At 41.2% G+C, this 19,883-nt stretch overlaps 1 protein-coding gene across 2 annotated transcripts in view; it reads left to right on the top strand.

Annotated features, from left to right (window-relative positions):
- The window catches only part of rgs3a (regulator of G protein signaling 3a), a 109,888-nt gene that overhangs the window by 41,908 nt on the left and 48,097 nt on the right, over positions 1 to 19,883 (top strand). Inside the window, exons 15-18 of one of the 2 annotated variants that reach the window (XM_068573345.1) lie at positions 607 to 684; positions 4,248 to 4,359; positions 7,589 to 7,632; positions 19,288 to 19,422. In XM_068573345.1, coding sequence (XP_068429446.1) covers positions 607 to 684; positions 4,248 to 4,359; positions 7,589 to 7,632; positions 19,288 to 19,422 — 369 coding nt within the window. Of the gene's footprint in view, positions 1 to 606; positions 685 to 4,247; positions 4,360 to 7,588; positions 7,633 to 11,764; positions 11,812 to 19,287; positions 19,423 to 19,883 lie in introns of those variants that run through there. The other variant, XM_068573349.1, reaches the window with a different exon arrangement.

Raw genomic sequence — 19,883 nt, 5'->3', positions numbered from 1 at the left:
TTTGCACCTTCTGCAATATTTCAAATATTCTTGATATGTTGGGGTCTTTAAGCTTTAGACTCAGCAGGTGCTGTAGTGGTACTTCCTGTTAATTCATATAGAATGTGCAAACCACTCTACTTCCCACAGTATGCAACTGTCACACACTCACTCACATACACACACACACACACACACACACACACACACATTGAAGTGGCCCACCTTGTACTTGAGAGGAAGTCCCCTCCTCCTGCGTTGCCTCACTCGTTCATTTGAAGTGTCAGTGTCCTGTCACACTCAGATCAGACGTATCGTCTCACAGTCACAGCTCGCTTTCTGTCTTCATAGAATCAGTTTTAGTTGTGTTTCCCACAGTGAAAGGAAGGCTTTTTGTTGAGCAGATCGTTTGGATTTTGGGAGCCTAAATGGAGTTGGTACTGCAACCTTGTGTTTTATTTAAACCCATTTTCATAAATGCTTAGATTATATTCATAATTTTAACAATGTAATGTGCATTAATACGTATTCAGTAAGATATCAACAATTCACGAGTGAGCCTTAAAAATGATGTGCAAAGACTTTGTTTGCTAATCCGTTTGTGTAAATGTATGTTTCCCCGTTCAGCCTCTGGACCTGTGCAGCCGGTCTCTCATCTTATCTGAGGAGATGATCCTCCATGAGAGCAAGCACCATTCTCTCAAGGTAAGTGCCACTAGTGCCTTCATGACGTCAATACGTGTGTTTATCCTTGTCTCTGCGTGTGTTGTGAGAACATGCATGGATAGTACTTTTATTACATATTAAACGTGTCTGTCTGTTTGCTCGGTGCAAACCTTGCACAAAAAGCCACACCCCCGTTGCTCTTACTTCAGCTTACTACTCTGCACAGGAATTTAAAGTTTTTGACCAAAGAACATCCAACACTTTATGCAGGATATGATCGAAAAGCAATTGGAGGAAAACCCAAAAGCTACAAAATGGCACGACACAGAATTGGAGCTATCTGATATGAGGAAAGACAGAATACCATTTCCTCCCTCTTCCTTCAAAGAGTTCTATAATTTGATAGCAATAGATTGATGCAGACAGATTGCGGCCCTCGCTTCTCCTCTCCAGTCTCTTTAAGATTGCAGGAGACAAACAGACCAGTGGAAAACATTTTGTTGCTTCGTCACAACCAGCTGTGCAGTTTGTTTATCGGGCCAAACTCAAAGTGAAGGCCCGCTGCCCCAACGCACATCATAAGTCAGAACATGTGTGTGTTTTTTTAGAGTTATTTATGTTTATGGAAAGGGAAAACAAGTCTGGAGCAGCATCCTGAGAGGAGAAATGAGGGAGGAGATGTTACAAGACTTTGTAACTCCTCTGAACTATCAGACCCATATGAGTTGAGGAAAATGAATAATTGATTAAAGACGAGAGTGCCAAAGATCTGACTGAGGAAGAAATAATGTTTTATGGATGAAAAGAAACTCTCTCAGTATATATTAACGAGCCTTTCACAATATATTAAACTCACCTTCCAGTGATATTTTGCACTATAAAGGAATCTATCATCAGTAAGTAATCGTGATAATAATGGAAATTTAAAAGGAAGATGCTTATTCTGTAACTTCTAATGCTGCAGCTAAAAATAGGTTTAATGGGCTTTTAGGGTTGAACAAGCAAATATTTTCTTCAAAGAAACTATTAACGACTAAATCCTCCTTAATTATTGATATAATAAAGCTGTCTGGCCGCCACGTTCAAGCAGACAAGCTGATAAATATGTGCATTACCTTGATTAACATAACATCTTCCCTTAAAAAAAAGATTTGTGACACAGGTCAGGTGTTTACGCTGTGGCAGAGGAATTAATCACAACCAAATAATAGACATCACCAGATGCAACAACCTGCAAATCATAATTTTCTCTCTTGACCACACACAGCTGGCACTTCTGCATAGTTTTTTAAATAATTCACAGACGCTCCTTTTTCCCCCACATAAACCAAACACACGGGTGATTGACAGGTGAATGACAGGTGGATAATGTTTCTGAAATATGAGGTTTGGGAATCTGTCTTTCAAATAAAGGAATCCTGTCTGCAAGTTTCATTGTGATGCTTTTCAGAAGGAACCTGTCCATGCATGTTTGGAAACAGAACAGAAGGAGGAAAGAGGAATAATTTATCAAATTAAACTCTTGCAGCGGCTGTTTAATTGTCCCTGTGTGGTAATGTTTGCTGTGCAGTGAAGTGCACTGCCTGCTGGCATGGGAGGTCGTCTGTCTTCTCTCTGGGGTCAGTCCTTAAACTAATATTTAACAGCCAGCGTTGTCAGGAGGGAGTTTCTCTCCACGACTTCATACTGGTGGTTTTTAATGATCCGTCAGTGTTGTTCCAGCTTTTACTCACCACAGCTTTTTAAAATCTGCCCAGGCAGCAAACACACACACACACACGCTCTATTGCTCACTCAAACATTATAATATCTGAACAGAAACAATGAGAATAGCATTGCACTAATTTGATTTAATCCAAAGTGACATTTGAACAAAATTGATTTTTAGTGGATTAAATAACAAACATACTTCAATTTGTCATTTGGTCATAACATATTTAAGTGGATTAAGTGGCATCAATTATTAATCAGTAAAAAAGAACTTTTCCTGGTGGATAGCTATTTATAAGAACTTAGTGAGTAATTATGCAAGTAGCCAAATCAGTTTATTAAGTATATTACTTCTTCCAGTCCTTTTACTTTATTAAGCATTTATTAATCTTCATCAAGCTAATTGCGTTGTTAAACATACATCATCTTTTTTGGACATATATTGTCAATCTTAGAAATAATAAAAAGAAAAGAGATTTAAAACACCAATTGTTTGATCAATCGCTTATGCGCATTTGAAGCTTTGTGTTATTGTGTGTGCGTGCGTGTGTGTGTGTGTGCGTGTGTGTGTGTGTGCGTGTGCTTCTGTGTCTAAAAATTCTCTATTTTGCTCTGGCCTAATTCTTTACTCTTACTTGCATCCTCTTCCCCCCACTCACACCTACACACACATATGCACACGTAGACACACACACACACACACACACACACACACACTCTAACCACATACTGGCTACATTTGAAATACCTTCTCTGCTATCTCACCATTCAGAGGAAGCCACCAAAGCGAGCGCATTGTCTTGAAACAGTGCCCATCTCCACTAATTACACTGTGTGTCTGTTGTGTATCATGAAAGGACAAACTTTCATAAGCTGCTTTTGTGCATACCTCAAGGCTCTTTGCCTTTTTCTTCTTTTTCATCTACTTATTTGTATTTGTACTTGTATTCTTCAGACTTTGCTCTCACATACTTTTCATGTATATTCTTCACCGGCAGAACCTTTGGTCAAAGAGTTTGTGTGTGTGTGTCTGTGTGTGTGTGTGTGTGTGTGTGTAATTAGGTTGAGGCTGCTGTTCAGCCTCTCCTGCAACAACTGACAGCAGTTCCTCATATCGAGCCATCCTTCCATATGAGCAATGAATGACGATCAATCATTCGTCTTGAACTATGAAGGGGATACTCAAGGAAACGTTGAAGGAGAATAGCATCTTCATTTTGAAGGAAGTATGGGTAAATGCAGTATCAGCGAGGCTACAAAAGCAGACATACGTTTTATTATATGAAAGCTAGCTACTGTAATATAACAAATTAAGCCAGAAAAGTATTTTAATTACAGTATAATGAGCTTGTCTAATAAAACCTGTTTCTGCAGACACGCGGTCATATTACCGAAATTTCTGGAAATCTTGGCAAAGATGTGTGCAAGAATATGCATGTGCATTACTTTGATTGAATATTATAAGTAAAGCAAAATAGTACAAGCATCCAAACTAAGGGGAAACAATTAATTTGATTTTTACTAATGTTCAGGCGGCTATTACCCTTTTCAGTAGCGGTATAGCAGTAACTCAGGTCAATGAATAAGTCAGGACACTTTTTTTAGAACAGGATTGAAACTCAATGGGCTAAAATGCAAGTTGTGGCTGGATGGATATGTAAACGGACAATTATATAAGTGTGAACTGCATATCCTGTGCAAGGAAATGAGGTGGGGGGAAAAGCTCTTGTATTGGTGAGGCTTGTTTAGTGTTAGGTGGTGTTTGTGCGTCTCACTGGATTGCAGATGTGTGTTTGTGACAAAATGTTCTGTTGAGACCACGAGAGACCCAAGTGTTAAATCACCTACATTTCTCTTTTGTTTCTTCCATCTCTGCTGCTCGGTTCTTGCAGGTGACAGTGTTTGTCTACAGCGATCTGCTGCTGGTGACGCGAGAAGACGAGCCGGGCAGGTGTAACGTCCTTCAGAGTCCCCTGTTCCTCCGGCAGCTGAGGCTCCAGGACGGTACGTACGCTTTAACACATCTCTCAACAAACTGTGGGGAATTCTGTTCCTAAAAATGTCTTAAAAGTAAAAAAAGAAGAACAAGATATGAACCAAACTTGCATTATGTAAATATACTGTACTTCCCCACATTCTCTGCTGTTATCATGTTAAACCACGTTTGCTGTTTGCTGCATTACAGAATAAAAAGGGGAACTGCAACACACAAACACACAGATTGCACAACCAGAAATAAACACACAGTACTATGATTACAGGGATATTTTCAATTGAGTTTAACCAAGGGATATTTCAGGAAAGACCCCCAAAGTTCCTGCTACTTTGTCTTTTTATTTCACCTCGTTGTAAACAATCATCTCCTCTAGCAATATGGAGAGAATAGTTTGGCCGTCAAGGCCAAAGTCAAATAAATAGGGCTCGCCGTAAATATCTGTGTTTAGAGTAGCGGGCGGAGACGGGCTTGGACCAGAGCCAGGTGAGGATACACTGAGACCCATAATGCTGATACTTGATGAATGGGTAAGAAACTACCTGGTTCAGCTTAGTTTATTATTTGGCTGAGCAAGATATAAACCACAAAACAAGTTGGAAATGCGTGGTGCAAGAGTGTCAGAAGCTGAGTGAATGTAAACAGGATTTAACAGGAGGGTAGAAGTGTCCGGATTATGGGATTGATTTAGCCGAACAACAGCTGTTAAAAGGATATTGTTGAGAAGAGATGGTCTGTTCTGTCCCTCAGACTGAAGACTTATGCTGACTAATGCCAGAGAAGTGTTGAGACAACTGAGGCTCGCCGATGATGATGATGCCCATGGCTCACTGGTTTTTGCTTCAAATTGTGTTGGTAGTCTTATGATGACAATGTATATGAGTTTTACTATGTTTATGATTTTAGGTAAGATTTTCAACCAACTAACTGTCTTTCACGTTATTGTTTAGTTTTTATTTGTTGATGACAATTGAAATATCCTTTGTAAAGGTTTGTTGTTGTTTTTTTAAAGGTTATTATTCACATTTTCCAAAACTTCAGGATATGTCATAATAAGATTTTTTCATGTTGAAATCAACATTTATTTGTCAAAGTTCTCCATTATTATTAGTGTAAATGACTAGTTTGCCTAATTAGAATCAACAGAAACTTGGTAATTACTTGCAGTTATACAATAGGAATATGAAAAAAGACATTCTGTAGTGTTTAACAGAGAGACGAACATCTCCACAAGCATTCCCACATCTAGAATAAAGCGCTGTGACATCAGTGTGAGCCGCTCTGCCCTCCCCACAGACACCGCCAGCCGACTCTGGCCACTTCTGACCTCCCCCTTCACCCAAACAATTGGAGAGCACCAGGGTGGGGTTTCAGTAGGTTGTGAGTGTGTGTGTGTCGGGGGGTTTCATGAGAGGACACAGAAACACACACACACACACACACACATCTCCACCCTGCTGCCTGTCATTGTTATTTTGCTTCGGCGGCGTCACTCAGGAAAGAGGCGCCGGGGGATTGTGTTTGTTTCAGCAAGGGTGTGTTTGATGTGTGTGCATGTGTGTGTGTGTGTGTGTGCGTGCAATGACACAGTACGGGTTCAATACAGGAGCTTTCCTGTGTTCCTGTCACCCTGATACTAGGCTGAGGAGCGTGGGAAACATTGAGAGTAGTATTGACACACACATAAAATAAGAATAACCATGTGACAAGCCAAACATCTGTCGTACTAAACTGATGAGGAAGACGTCTTCCAGCAGGCCACCGCCATTACTTTATAAGCCTTCTGACAGCTGCTGCACCACAGTCACAGGAAAGATAAAACTGTGATGCAAAATGTGAAACTGGGGGAGAGATCAACCAACCAATCAACTCCAGTGCAAGTTGCTTTTTCCTACTTTTTTGGTGTTGTCCATAACAGGAAGTGGGTCTGAATGACGAGGGTTTACTGAAATGACTTCACCTTTCACACGTCAGTGGGCCAACGCTATCAGACAATACTTACATTTGAGATAACAGAACAAATATGTCTTTTTTAAAATATGGAAACAGTAGAGAATAGTACCGTTCTTTAATTCAAACCAAAAACACTATGAGAGCACTCGTCTGGATTTTTTGAGGATAAACATATCCAACAGTGACCTCTGCTGTCGATTCATATAAAATACTTTCTGTTCAGCTGCCTTCATGGAGACGTCGCTAAAAGAAAAAAGGCATCAGAAAGCAGAGCTGCCTGAGGAGGCTGCTGTCTGCTCGAGGTCCAGGCTTCAGACCAGAGGAGAGAGATAAACACAGAGCTTCTCAAGAAGCACAGGGTCCTCCGATGTGAGCATGTGCTCGATTAATCAAACACACTTACGCCACTTTGAATAACAATTCATGAAAATGTGTTTTTGTACAAACTAGATGAGTCGTGTTGTTCGAGTCGGGTTACTTCTGAAGCTATTCGACCCTTTTACAACCTCTTCAGATGAACCTACAGGGAGAATTACATTTAGTTATATGCATGAAAATGTACGACACCCTACTATACATCCACGAACACATTATGATTGAATGGTCATTGTGCTTTCCCCTGTCAGACCTTCAGGGTAGAGAATTCAATTACAAATGATATATTGATGAGTATTATTAAAGGCCCATGAAACTCCTTTTCTAAATCAGCTGCTTAATGTGAGGGGTGGGGCGTATGGAGAGAGGTAGTTAGTCTTTAATATCGATGTAAGATAGAAGGAAGGCTCGAGCAAATGGAGACGTGTCGGTTTGAATGGATGATCCGTGTCTTCTAAGAGATATCTAATCATTTTGAAGCTCACCCATGGGCCGAGCGACTCTTCAGTGTGATATTCAGCGACAGTCAGAATGTTAGCTCATGTGTGCACTTACTCAAAATGAAATAGTTAACATCACCACAACGTATTGTCGTATCATTGTGTGGTTGTGTATTTGAGTGTATGGGTATGTGTGTGTGAGGGGGAAAGGGGATCACTCGATTAAAACCATTTATCTTGACTCCCTACCCACAGGCCTGTCTCACCGAGCACTACTTGAGTGAATTATGGGTGGATGCCTATAAGGCTGACCTAAATCTAAAACCTTCCATCAATAAAAGCTTTTTGGCAATATTACAATCGGAAATCAAAGATGTTGCTTCATGTACAAATAGGAAGTGAGTGAAAATGAAACGGAGGAAATATGGTTGTGAAGTTAGCTAAATAAAGCTTTTGTTTTGTTTTTTTACAGATTATGCTGAAGAACTGAGATTCTACCTTATCCACATGACCGAGGTAAGAGAAAGGCTTGTGTGTGTGTGTGTGTGTGTGTGTGTGTGTGTGTGTGTGTGTGTGTGTGTGTGTGTGTTTGAAAGAAGAAGAGAAAAGGGTCTAATGTGAGCAGCCTATTTCGCTAGTGAGCCGGAGGGGCAATCGACTCTAGTGGAAAATCACATTAAGGGAAGACACGAGGATTAGCTGGAAGCTGTAATGAAAACGTCTTTTCTCTTTTTGTCTTTCTCAGATCCGACTCCCTCACACACATGTTTTTGTTTATGATACTTCTGTATGAAAATCGCGACAGAGAAGCGTTGAAACACATTCAGTAAATACGTTTGATCTTATTTTGAAAATACATTCAGATATAAAATAATCCTCAGTGTAAATATGGCTGTGGAATATAATTTGCTCCTAAACTGTGTACGGCCCAAGAATATTAATGTTTATAATCACCCATTCTTCCATCAGCTGTCACACCTCTCTGGCTGTCATTTCAAGATGAAAGGGATTATGCATTACAATGACTATTTAATTGCTGTTTTTTTTTTTACCAGTTATTCATCACTGGCTGAGTGAAACGGCACTTTAAAGGCTAACATTCATATTGTTACAGCTGTATTAAAACTGTATGGCCACAACTGAGCTATAGTGGTATTAAAAATGTTCTTCTTTGAGTTCAATATTCTGTCTATTTTTTCAGCCTTTAAATTAGGTGGATGTCTTACTTTAGTGCAGCTCTACTTAATTAGTGATCAAATCAGCCCAATACAGTGTTAAGATGGTAGTTTTTCAGCCCAAGCAGGACGGTGTGTTATCACACAGATACTCAGATAGGATTTGATAGTTTAGAGACAGTTTGGCTGTTTTCCAGGCTTGAAGTTTTCTTTCATCCTGGCAGCACTGCTGCAGTTATCGAGTATGTTTAGCAGGTGATGGTAGTTCATCGTCCTCCCATCTCTTCAGATGCCCCTCCCTTTCCTCTGCTGCTCTCCATGCCCTTTTGATCGCGTTTGGTATCTAAAGAAGTGTGCCGAGAGGAGATTAAACTGCAGCTTTCATCACGCTTTTAATGCTATTATAATACTCATCGCTTTCTTCCACCTTCTCACATCTCCTCCCAATCTGTATTTGTTTAAAATGTGCAGATGTACATTGAAATCTGTATCAGGAGACCTTTCCGACATTGCCAGAATAAAACATTTAGATCATTTTTTTTTTTTAAGTTGTCAGGAAGCAATTAATTTTTTTTACAAATTTTCACCCTGAGACAGAGTAAAATGCTCGCAGTGTGGTGCTTTCTGGAGCAGTGCATTGAAACATGAGCAAGCAGAGGTGGACAAAGCTCATTCGAGTAAAGGAAAAATCAGATTTTGATCAGCTTCATTTGAGCTCCAGTAGAAATGTCCAGATTTCCATTGATACCGATCTTTTGTATTTGCTCAGCACATCCGTGCGTCCTTTTTATAGCCTCCTTGATGCTTGACAATGAAAGTTATAACCATAAACTGTACAACGCCAAACTCAAATCACCTATATATTATATATACTTCCTGTGCAACTTGGCTCATCCAATTCTATCCAAAGATAAAGAGCAAGACAATCTTTCTTTGTGGCCTATTGGAAACCATTTTATGAAACTGGAGCTTTTAAACACACGTCACTGTAACTGAACAGTGAATGTCTGGATCGCTGAAGGGGCTCTTTTTTTATCCATCCGGCCACTGTGACCCGTCTGCAATTTGTTACGACTGCAAACGTCTGCTCATGAGGATAATCTTTTCACTGAGCAAATATAAACCCCCAACCCTCCTCCTGCACACACACACACACACACACACACACACACACACACACACACACACATTGTCACACTACTTTTTGCTTTGAAATATGCTTCATAACCTCATTAGCAGCTTATGAATCTTTTAAAGGGTCTGTTATTTAGAAATTCCAGACAGAATGAGAGGCCTGCTATCTGTCCCGCTAGGCTGGAAAAGAGGAAGGAAAAGGCTCCAATATTATTCAATCTATCCAATTAGACAGCATATATAAATAGAAACTCTCTCTCTCTCAGTAAATGAGAGAGAGAGGGACAGTTTGAGTGCGTTAAAGGCAGACATGGGACACAAGAAAAGGTCTGCTAGAATGAGTTGAGTGGTCTTCAGTGCAGCAGCTTTTATGTTCTTGTATTTCTTAATGTTGTACGTTTTCATATAGAATTTTTGAAATTGTATGATTATTATTTTTGTTCGCTCTTGGAAGCTCTTTGTGTCTTTCAGCTTGACAGATGTCCCAAGTATATGACCCATATTTATCTCCTTGGCGGATCACACTCATAAAATAAGATAAAATAATCCTGTGTTAGTTCCTCAGTGGGGAAATTACAGGATTACAGCAGCATTGCTCAAAAGTAAACGCAATAGATTACATGCAAAGTCAATGCACAGACGCGATAGGTTGCGAAAAAGCACATTTTTTTCCGCCGGGTGGCGCCAACGACGCTTTTGTGTTGAAAATTTCCCAACTCTGGCGTAAAAAATCACGTTCAATTGAGTTGCGTCAGCTAATCAGCGTTGAGAAGCTCCGCCCACCATCACCGCCGTCCTAGTGGTTATTTCCATGGTGGATGGCGGAAACGGTACCTAGTTTTACGGCAATAAGCCAGACGCAGTTCCTGTAGGAGGCGGTGAAATCCACCGCCTCCTACAGGAGCAGGAATAGTGGTTATGGTGGTCGATAATGGAAAAGTTGGTCCCACCAGTTGAGAATCGCTGTTGTAGAGAACACACAAGATAGACAGAGTAGCAGCAAATACAGTGTGTGAGTGCTTGTTACACACATACACAGCATGTGCAGTCATCTATTATATTTGATGCACCTGTCATCAGTTCATTTCATACCTCGGGGAGCAACCGGCAGCCACGGTGAAACGCTGCATGCAGCTCGCCCGTACAGCTCCTAAATCTCACTGCGACTGTAAGAGATGCTTCTCTTCTCGCTGTAATGCAGGTTTACTCAAAGGTGGCGTGAGCAGCTGCCAAACTGCTGCAGTGCTCGCTCGTCTTTAAGTGATGACAAAGTCTTCACAGAGTGGTCGTCCTTCTGGTCGGACACACCGTCGTGTGGACGGAGAGAGGGATGAAAGAGGAGGAGAGAGGCACAGAGCAGTCACGATGCAGGCGTGTTTTAAGTGTTTGAGTGATCCCGACACTCTGTGTGTGTGTGTGTGTGTGCATGTGTGTGTGTGCGTGTGTGTGCTTATATGTGTGTTTGTGTTTACAGAAATGGGAAACGTATATTGCGTAGTGGACTAATTTAATTGCTCTTTCTGGCCAGTCTGTGCAAAGGTCAGACACACACACACACACACACACACACACACACAAAGATTTTAGTAGACATATAGCTCGCTGCACATTTTTTCTTCAACATCGCATTTGGGGGAAAACTTCTATCCCCATTACGTTTGAATAGATAAATGTTACGGCCTTGTCTCAAATGAAACAACCCGTCCTTCATCGTGCAACAGACCTCTCCTCTACATGTCTGCATTCTAGGTCAGCATCGTATCTCCTACATCGTCTCTTCTCATCATGTCAGTTTATTCAGGATTTTCTGCTGTCGACTGTACATTTTGGAAAGTGACCGTTTTTTCAGGCGTTACTTCAAAGACGTGAGCATAGATTGGGGTAAGAACAATAAAAGTAGGAAGAAAATCTCTCCTTGTTTCTCCTCAAGTTGAGAAGCTGTCACAGTCCACTCCCCTCCTTTTGTCTCCTCCTGCCCTTCTCCTCCAACACGGGAGGTCATCCTATTTTAGCACTTGCTCAAAACAGAACGGATCTAACCCAGATCTGGGTTTGTGTGTGTGTGTGTGTGTGTGTGTGTGTGTGTGTGTGTCTGTGTCTGTGTGTGTGTTCGGGGAGGAGGGGGGTGCAATTGTGTTTCTAGAAAGTCGTGGGTGTGCGTGTGTCAGTGACGCAGGAAGAGAGGAAGCAAGAAAGGGTCGTGCAGGTAAAGGGAAAACACAGACAGCAAGGAGAGAGACACTGTGTGAGATTATTGTGCGGCGGAGGGCATCGAGGTCATCACAGAGTCATCATGGGCAACTTGGCAGACCGGGTCGGGCCTAAGAAAAGGTTCATTAGGGAGGAAAACTCTCTTCAGAAGCGCCTGCTGTCTGACTGCGGAGATGTAAGTCCTGCTTGATGGATGGCTCGGCTCGCGAGGCATTCACCGGTTAAGAGAAGGAGATTTGTATTGTTCTCACTGTGTCGCTGCATCACTCCATAAAAGCATTTTTTTGTCGCTCGATAGAAAAAAATACATTGCAAGAATAAGAAAAGTGTTATTCAGAAGGACATGACTTCTAATCTTTACTGTCTCTGACTTTCTTGAGTAAGTTAAATACAAAATGGTTTGCATCCAGCTTGTATGTCTGAATTGTGCTGACGTTAGACTGGACCAAAACTTGCTGTATTCACGTGGTTCTGATTATATTTGCTGGTGTGTGTAAAGTTTCCAGTCAAAGCTGAGAATTCCATTTATTGCGTTTTCACTCATTCACCACAATTCCCCTGAATTGCCACATTAGACACAACGCAGGTATATGCAATCTGTGATGATCATAAGATCATGAATAATCTCCACTCACTAAAGCACAGCAATAACAATGACTGCTTTCCTCATTTTAACGTAGTTTGCATCCATGTACATTATTATTTATGGTCAGTTGTGACTCCTGAACCATGCACACAAGTAATATGTAATACGGGGTTTTCAGTCATTGTTTCTCTGCAAGAATTATCTTTTGTGCCCTCGAAACAATGTAGAGAATGTGACGATTGAGAAGGGATGAGACGAGAGGCAGCCAATGCAAAGCGATGCCGCCGAACTAGGTGAAATCTCAGCATGACGGCCTGCGTGTCGGCCGTGCAGCAGCGAGGGAGCTGTGATCAGGCCAACGGAGCTCAGCGGTACAAAGGCTTTGTTTCATGAGGGCCGTGGAAAGAAAGATCACAGGGCTCTCGGTTGCGTAGGCTGACGTCCAGGTGACGCGGGAAATAATTCTGCAGTTTTGATTTGATTACTTGAAGTAAAGACTCCCCGTTGATGCTTTTTTTTTCGGGACGAGCGAGACATCTTCAACATATCCATAAGGATTTACATATATACTGTAGGTGTTTGTAAGATGCCTTTTTATGCATCGCTGTGTGACGTTGCTTTCAGGCACATCATTGACTGCATGACATACACTTTGTCATTTGCAGTCTGAAGGCAGGGTGTGAATGATGAGCACCCAGAGGCTTTTGTCAGCATAATACTCACTTTATGGCGCCCATCCATTCATAGCCATGTCAGGAGCCGCCAGTCGGGGGGGTCTGATTGAACCGAGATGGACCCTCTTCATTGCAGTTGGCCTGGAACTTGAAGTGTACTTAGCTTTTTGTCTGATTTGATATGCCAGCACAGGTTGGCAGGACTGCAGTGACAGTGGCTATACGTCTGCATAACATCACTTAAAGACCTCCATCTTTGCAACATGATTGCTTTAAGATCTACGACCGCCAACAACTTAGCCAGCAGCACAAGATTCAGCGATTAAAGAATTCTCCCGAGCTGCACTAAACTGTGGATTACTTCCTTATCCCATCAAGTGCAGGGCAAATGGTAACCAGCATCTAAATTATTCAAGTACTTTCATGGGAAAGTGTGCCTGAGTCATTTCCAAATGAATAATTGATCATGAATTGTTATAGGTGTGTATTTACGAACAGTATTTAACAATGTTTAACAATAAAACGTTCAATCATAGCAGATACGCAACCATTAAACTCATACGATGACCACTAATGCGTGTATCCGCAGATGAATGTCAAAGTCACAGATGTAATGTAAATAAACTTTGTGCATTGATCTGAAGACTTGGATCAGATCGCTACTCCGTACTGACCGCATCCCTAAAAGAAAAGCAAAAGGATTGATAAACTCAGTGTTCGTGGAAAGGCCATGACATAAAAACAACAAAAAACAACAAAAAAAACAAACTGAGGAAAGAAACAGTGCATGACTTCAGACTTCCTCCTCTTGGCCGTGTCATGTGCTTATCATCCTCCCCGGTGACTGGAGAAGGCACCACGGGCCAAGCGCTCCAGTTTACATGCTCTTTTCATGGCTGCTTTGTCCGATCCACAGAAGAGCTCTGAGCTGGAAACCAGAGACACAAACTACAAATAGATGAAAGACTGTGGGAAAAGCCACCGAGTTGAGAGACATTCCATTCTTTCTTTTTTTGTGGAACATAAATCACGCGATACTTTGTGTGTGGTGCAATGTATTGAGGGGTCACCTCTGAGACGACATAATAAGAACTAATTCCTCAGCATTTCAGGGACACCTTGTTTTTTTTTTACATGTGTTTCACTAAATTGTTCATTTACAGTGTAAATAAAACACTGAAACTCAGCCATTTCCTTTTGAATGACACACACTCCGATGTTAGTCATGAGACAGTCATGCATGGCTATCAGACTTGACCTCCGTGACCCTGAGCTCTATAGACCGTCTGATGGCGTCAGACGTATGAATGGGAACCTTGTCTCGACAAATTGTTTTGCCACTCCATGTAGTAAATTTTGAGATATTTCACTGCACAAGAGACCAATTTGACCTGCCGGTGCCACTGCAGGAAAGGTCAGAGGATCCTACTTTCATGACATAACAGAGCGAATAGTTGTCAAGACATTCCACTACAAACCAAAAATGTTGTGTTAGTGAACAAAAAAGGCTCCCACTATCTGCATGTTTAAGTGTCCTTGACCCACTGTGTCCTTGTGTCCTTGCGTCCTTGAGCCCACACGCTGACTGAACCCTACGTTGCTCCCTGGTTTTACAGTTGCCCACTGCGCCTGAAAAAGGGCTTTGGATTGGTTCAAATAGATCAAACTCCATCTATGTTGAGTCTAAATAAGTTTTTAAGGAATTAAAAAATAAAAAATAGGAGATGATATTTAAAATAAGAGGAAATGAGAATTTGAGAGGCCTCTATTGAATACCATGTTACATCTTGATTGTTTAGACCATACAAAGAACAATGTGACAATCTGTGTTAGCTTATGCAGGAAGTCCCCACTCACTCCTGCTTCAAGTCTTTAAGTTAACTAATCAGCTCACAACTGCTTCATATTCAGCATACAGATATGATTGTGTTATGTCTTCTTGTGTGACCCTCCGTATGAAAACAAAGTGTATTCCCCATAGCGTCAAATCTATATAAATTCATAATACATACAGTCTGTGATCTCTTCTACATGAGAGAAACACTGTAGAATTGAGTCATTAGTACCAGACAGTGTAAAACTATGATACCTGCATGTCCATTTAATAGCATTAGGTACATTAGCTGTCACTGAAACCATGCTAACCTGTGCTGAGGCAGCTTAGGTGAGCTGTGTTGACAGCAGACCAATGACACACTGAAAGCTCATCTGCCAGATGGCTCAGGGGTCGGGCTTCAACCAGGGAGCACTTTAATCAATCTGATTAAGGGGAAATGTGGCCTGTATTTTTAGCCACTCCATGGCAGACCAGTGGCCATTCATTGAATTTTGTTTCATTAGCTCTCATGTTTATCTCTTGGGTGGGTGGATTTATAAACAGGGATGAACTAAGGTAGGAGCTAGAATAAGGGCACGATTAGCTATTTTAGCTAACACGGTTCTTTGGTCAATCATTTTATCAAGTAAGTAATAAGTAAGTCACTCTATTATCCCAATAATAGGGGCTTTATTTAGGATCTGACTTGGCTGCCTAAGCTGAAAAATTACAATTTGTATTGGACAAGGGTAACTTATGGTTTCTAGGGCTGCATCCTGTGTTACTGACCGGATGCTGTTTAATGCCAATGTGACTCTTGCATAAAAATCCCCAAAGAATTGTTTCCACAGAGTCAGGGGGGATTCCAGTGAATTCCTTTCAAGCTCAAAACAATCCAAATATTGAAGGCCATTTGGTATATGGGAATGTGATGCAATTTATTACAGTTTGTTGATTTTAAAGTAACTGGGATTTTTGTTTCACCCGAAAAGAAAAACAAACATTCTGAATGTATCCCGATAGTGAAGCTTTAAACTACGAGACAGCTGTTCTGCAGTTACAGTAGAGAGAGCTCCAGCTTGCTCCAGACCATTCCTGCCTAAAACATGTGGTCTGTAAACCAGCTGTCAGCAGTTTACTCATTTGCAGGCATGACTGATTATTTTTTACCGATGTAATGCGATGATGCACAAGTCACTGTCAGGATAACTATCCCAGAGAGACGCAACGATGCAGAGTTGAGCACAAAAGTGAGAGCGAGAGAGAGCGACAGAGACAGAGAAGAGAGAGAGAGATATGGAATTGAAAGCCAGAGACAAATACATCATCATCAGAAGATCATCATTATGTATGCTGTATTACTCACAATAAGAGTGGCCTCTATGTTTCTCTACAACTGTCATCATCTGTTATTTCCCCTCTCTTCTGTCTTCATTCAAGACTAAATGTGCATGATGTCAGAAAGTAGTTAAAAGTATAAAATACATTGTGTGCCTCATATTTACACACCTTGACTGAGTATACATACTGTGCGTGTGTGTGTGTGTGTGTGTGCGTGTGCGTGTATGCATGCCTCTGGGAACCTGAACTGCTCCATCACAGATGTGTTTTCTCTCATGTGGGCCGGTGGGGAGACGCCTGGACAAACCTGTCCATGTGAGGCAGAGTTTTCTGGACAGCACGAGCGTTTACATTATTCTTACAGTATTCCTCTTCAATAATCATTATTGTATTGAATGTGACTCAAAGGATATAGAAGACGGAGGAACATAAATAGTATCTTTCATCATATGATCACTTATGTGGAAATTCTAAATGCAAATGACAGATTTGTGTGCGTGTGCGCGCATGCATGTGTGCATGTCTGTTTGGAGGTGTTTGGTTGCACGTGTGTTACATTTCTGGCATTAGCAGGTGTCATTATAGCATCACATGATTGAATGTTAGTTGGCTGGTGTTGTGACCATGTGTCACATCTCTTTTTTTGTGCACAAATTCAGATTGCACACTGCTACACCTCAGCTTGGAGACTGCATACCTAATGTTGCTTTGCTGTCTCTAGGCAACCAGGAAATCAAATGATGTTATCTTGTCAGCTAGCTAATGCCACAGCTAGGTGAAGAAGAAAAACTGTGAATGAAAATGATATATATATATATATATATATATATATATATATATATATATATATGTATATATATATATATATATATGTATATATATATATATATATATATATATATATGTATATATATATATATATATATGTATATATATATATATATATATATATATATATATATATATATATATATATATATATATATATTTGAGGTTTGCTGACCTTTCCTGACCCGAAGGAAAAATAATCTTAGAATTATGAGGTTTTCACTGGCAGCAATATCATAAGCGTTTGCTCGGGGGCTGGTTGTTTCAAGTGTTCAAACATGTGTGTGCATTTGTTCCAAATATTAAGGCCTCTGCTGCGCCTTACACCACTCAGATACTGTCCGAATGATGGATATCAAAGAACATTAACATTGATTTCTGTCCGCTCTGAAAAAGACCCTTTTTCATCATCTTGTGGTGCAATTGAAAAGAGTCGGGCTCAATTTCATAAAGGCTTTTTGCAATCTAACCTGCTGCTCTATCTCGGTTTTTTATTAGTTTATTTTGTTTTTTCCCAGTAAAGTATTAGTCAATGCTTTAGCATACTGGGCCTTGCTGTACTATACTGCATCAGAGCAGCACAGCATTGCCACTGCTCCCATTATTGCAGGCTTTAAATGCTCTTTACCCTGCATTAGCATCACTAACGCTGACGAGGCTTTAACCACCAAACCATATGTGCCACTAGACCCGACAACAGCAGCATCGCCATCTCCTGCCGGACATTGAGTGACATTGAAATCGACAGCTTGTCCGAGGGACGGCGAGTTGGCAACACAACATGGCATGCGCTAGTCCGTGCAGCCAGGGAACAGGCATATGAACTAGCATCTTGATTCACCACTGACCAGGGCAGTGAGCATCAAGGAAAGCCCCAAGGACTCAAGTCAATCTCTGAAGAATTGCACAGAATGGAAAAAATCCTATTTATAGCCTGACTCGTGCCCAAAAATGTCAGGATACAAATGTTTTTCCCTGACACTGCCGGAAGCAGAGCAACCAAGGTAGATGGAAATAATCGAATTGGAAAGCAAAGAAATGGCAAAACAAAATTTACTGCTGCACTAAAGGATCCTTTCATTTTGTACTTTAATCACAAAAGCACGGAATAATGAAAACTATTCTTCAGCTGAACATGCCAGGAAGGCGGATAAGAGGAGTTGATGTGAGTGTTTATGGGTGTTTGAGTGCACAAATGACTGTGGTATGGACTCGTTAGTTGGTACCCTGAGAACCATAGATTTTGTGTTTCGATAGAAAATGCAATTAGGTGATCCTACAATGTGTACTATAGCCAATATATGTGTTAACAATTAAACTTTACTACATTGAGTATTTCGACTGAAGCCCAAAAGATGCTGTGTGGCAGTTGTGAAAGGTTGGTAAACAGGTGTACATATAGATGTCACAAATAGACGAAGGTGCAGCCCAGAAACCACTGCAGGCTTAAAATGACCCGAACTGACACACCATGCTCACATCCTCGCCATCATACTCCCATTAACCCGCCTCCTTTCACTTTTTAAGAGGTCTTCTCGGAAGCCACGTCAGGATTTGGAGCAAAAATCCACATAAATGAGTTTTGTATATTATATAAGGATTCATATGATCTGTCTTTTATCAAAAGTGCATTGCTGGGATCATGACCAAAAACCAAATGGGGCCATTATACTAATAGAGATTTAATCTGGACATCAGTGAAATCAAACACAGATTCTGGATGTCCTGAAGAGTCAGCCGAGGGATATTTATGTCCTTTTAGAGTGAAAAGCTACTCGACCGAGCGTTGCCAATTCTAACTTAACCGCTGCTTGTTAAATATTTATTCTCATACATTTCCCAGCAGCGGTGTATTGATTTGTGCTCCTTTAGAGGAGCATTTCACCATCGGTCAGGTAATCGTTTTGTCAGCATATCAAATTCTGCCTGAAGTTAGGTGCTGGACCATTATCTAATTTCATTAACGCTCTCGTGTTTTTACCACTTCACAGTCTGTGGTGTCGTGAAGACAAAGTTCACATGACGATGGACCGGAAGATGAAACATGCAGACAATAACACACGTGCTGGCACATACACACAATAGTGTAACACATCTGTAACTGTCCTTGTGATGGATTAAGCACACCTACACACACACACACACACACACACACACACACACACACACACACACACACAGCGGTAGCTCTCGTCTTAAGGTTAAAGAGTTTGATTTATTCCTTTGCGTTCATGCTTTCTAGTCTAATCAATTAATTTGGGCTCTTGGGCTCTTCCCATCTTTAAACCTTTCACTGTCCAAAGATCAGGAGACACTTCCTCTCTCCTCTGACAGTAGATGCCTAATTGCCTGCTGTCTTTTCCTCCACCCCTCTCTCCCTCTCTCTCTCTCTCCCTCGCTCTCTAGAAGTGTGACTGCCTGCTCAGCCTCGAAGCCTATTCAGCGGACCAGAAGCGCCGTGTGTGTCAGTGCCTGAAGGACAACATTGACAAGCAGCTCCAGCTTCACAGGAGGGAGCCTTCCTATCCGCATTTTGAACAGGTATGGCACGCGGACACACACATCTCGGAGCGTTTGCAATCTCGCTTGAGGCCGGAGATCAATCAGTAATCACATGGACACATGGGAATGCATATATGTGTGCATGCCCCCATCACAGATACCCTGTGAACACCACACACTTTCCTACACATCACATAACCATTGTTTATGCACCATGTGCACGAAGCTGCCTTTTATTTGGTTGGATTTGAAAAGTCCTACTGGATTATTGGACTATCAATGTGACGATTTAAGCTATGCTTGGTACTCTTCGGTTACACTAAAAGATGGATATTTCCTTGAAAAAACGCAGGTTTCTGTCACTGCTCTCTCTCTCTTTGTCTCTCTCTCTCTCTCTCTCTCTCTCTCTCTCTCTCTCTCTCTCTCTCTCTCTCTCAATCCCTAACCCTAAAATCTACATATTGACTATACATTATCAGATTCTTCAGTGTGCTTTAGGG

This window comes from Clinocottus analis, unplaced genomic scaffold (assembly GCF_023055335.1).
Source record: "Clinocottus analis isolate CAN_PGR_092001 unplaced genomic scaffold, fCliAna1.0.p SCAF_13, whole genome shotgun sequence".
Classification (NCBI taxonomy): Eukaryota; Metazoa; Chordata; class Actinopteri; order Perciformes; family Cottidae; genus Clinocottus; species Clinocottus analis.
Note: the sequence above shows the minus strand (reverse complement) of the source record. Positions and strands in the feature narration are given on the sequence as shown.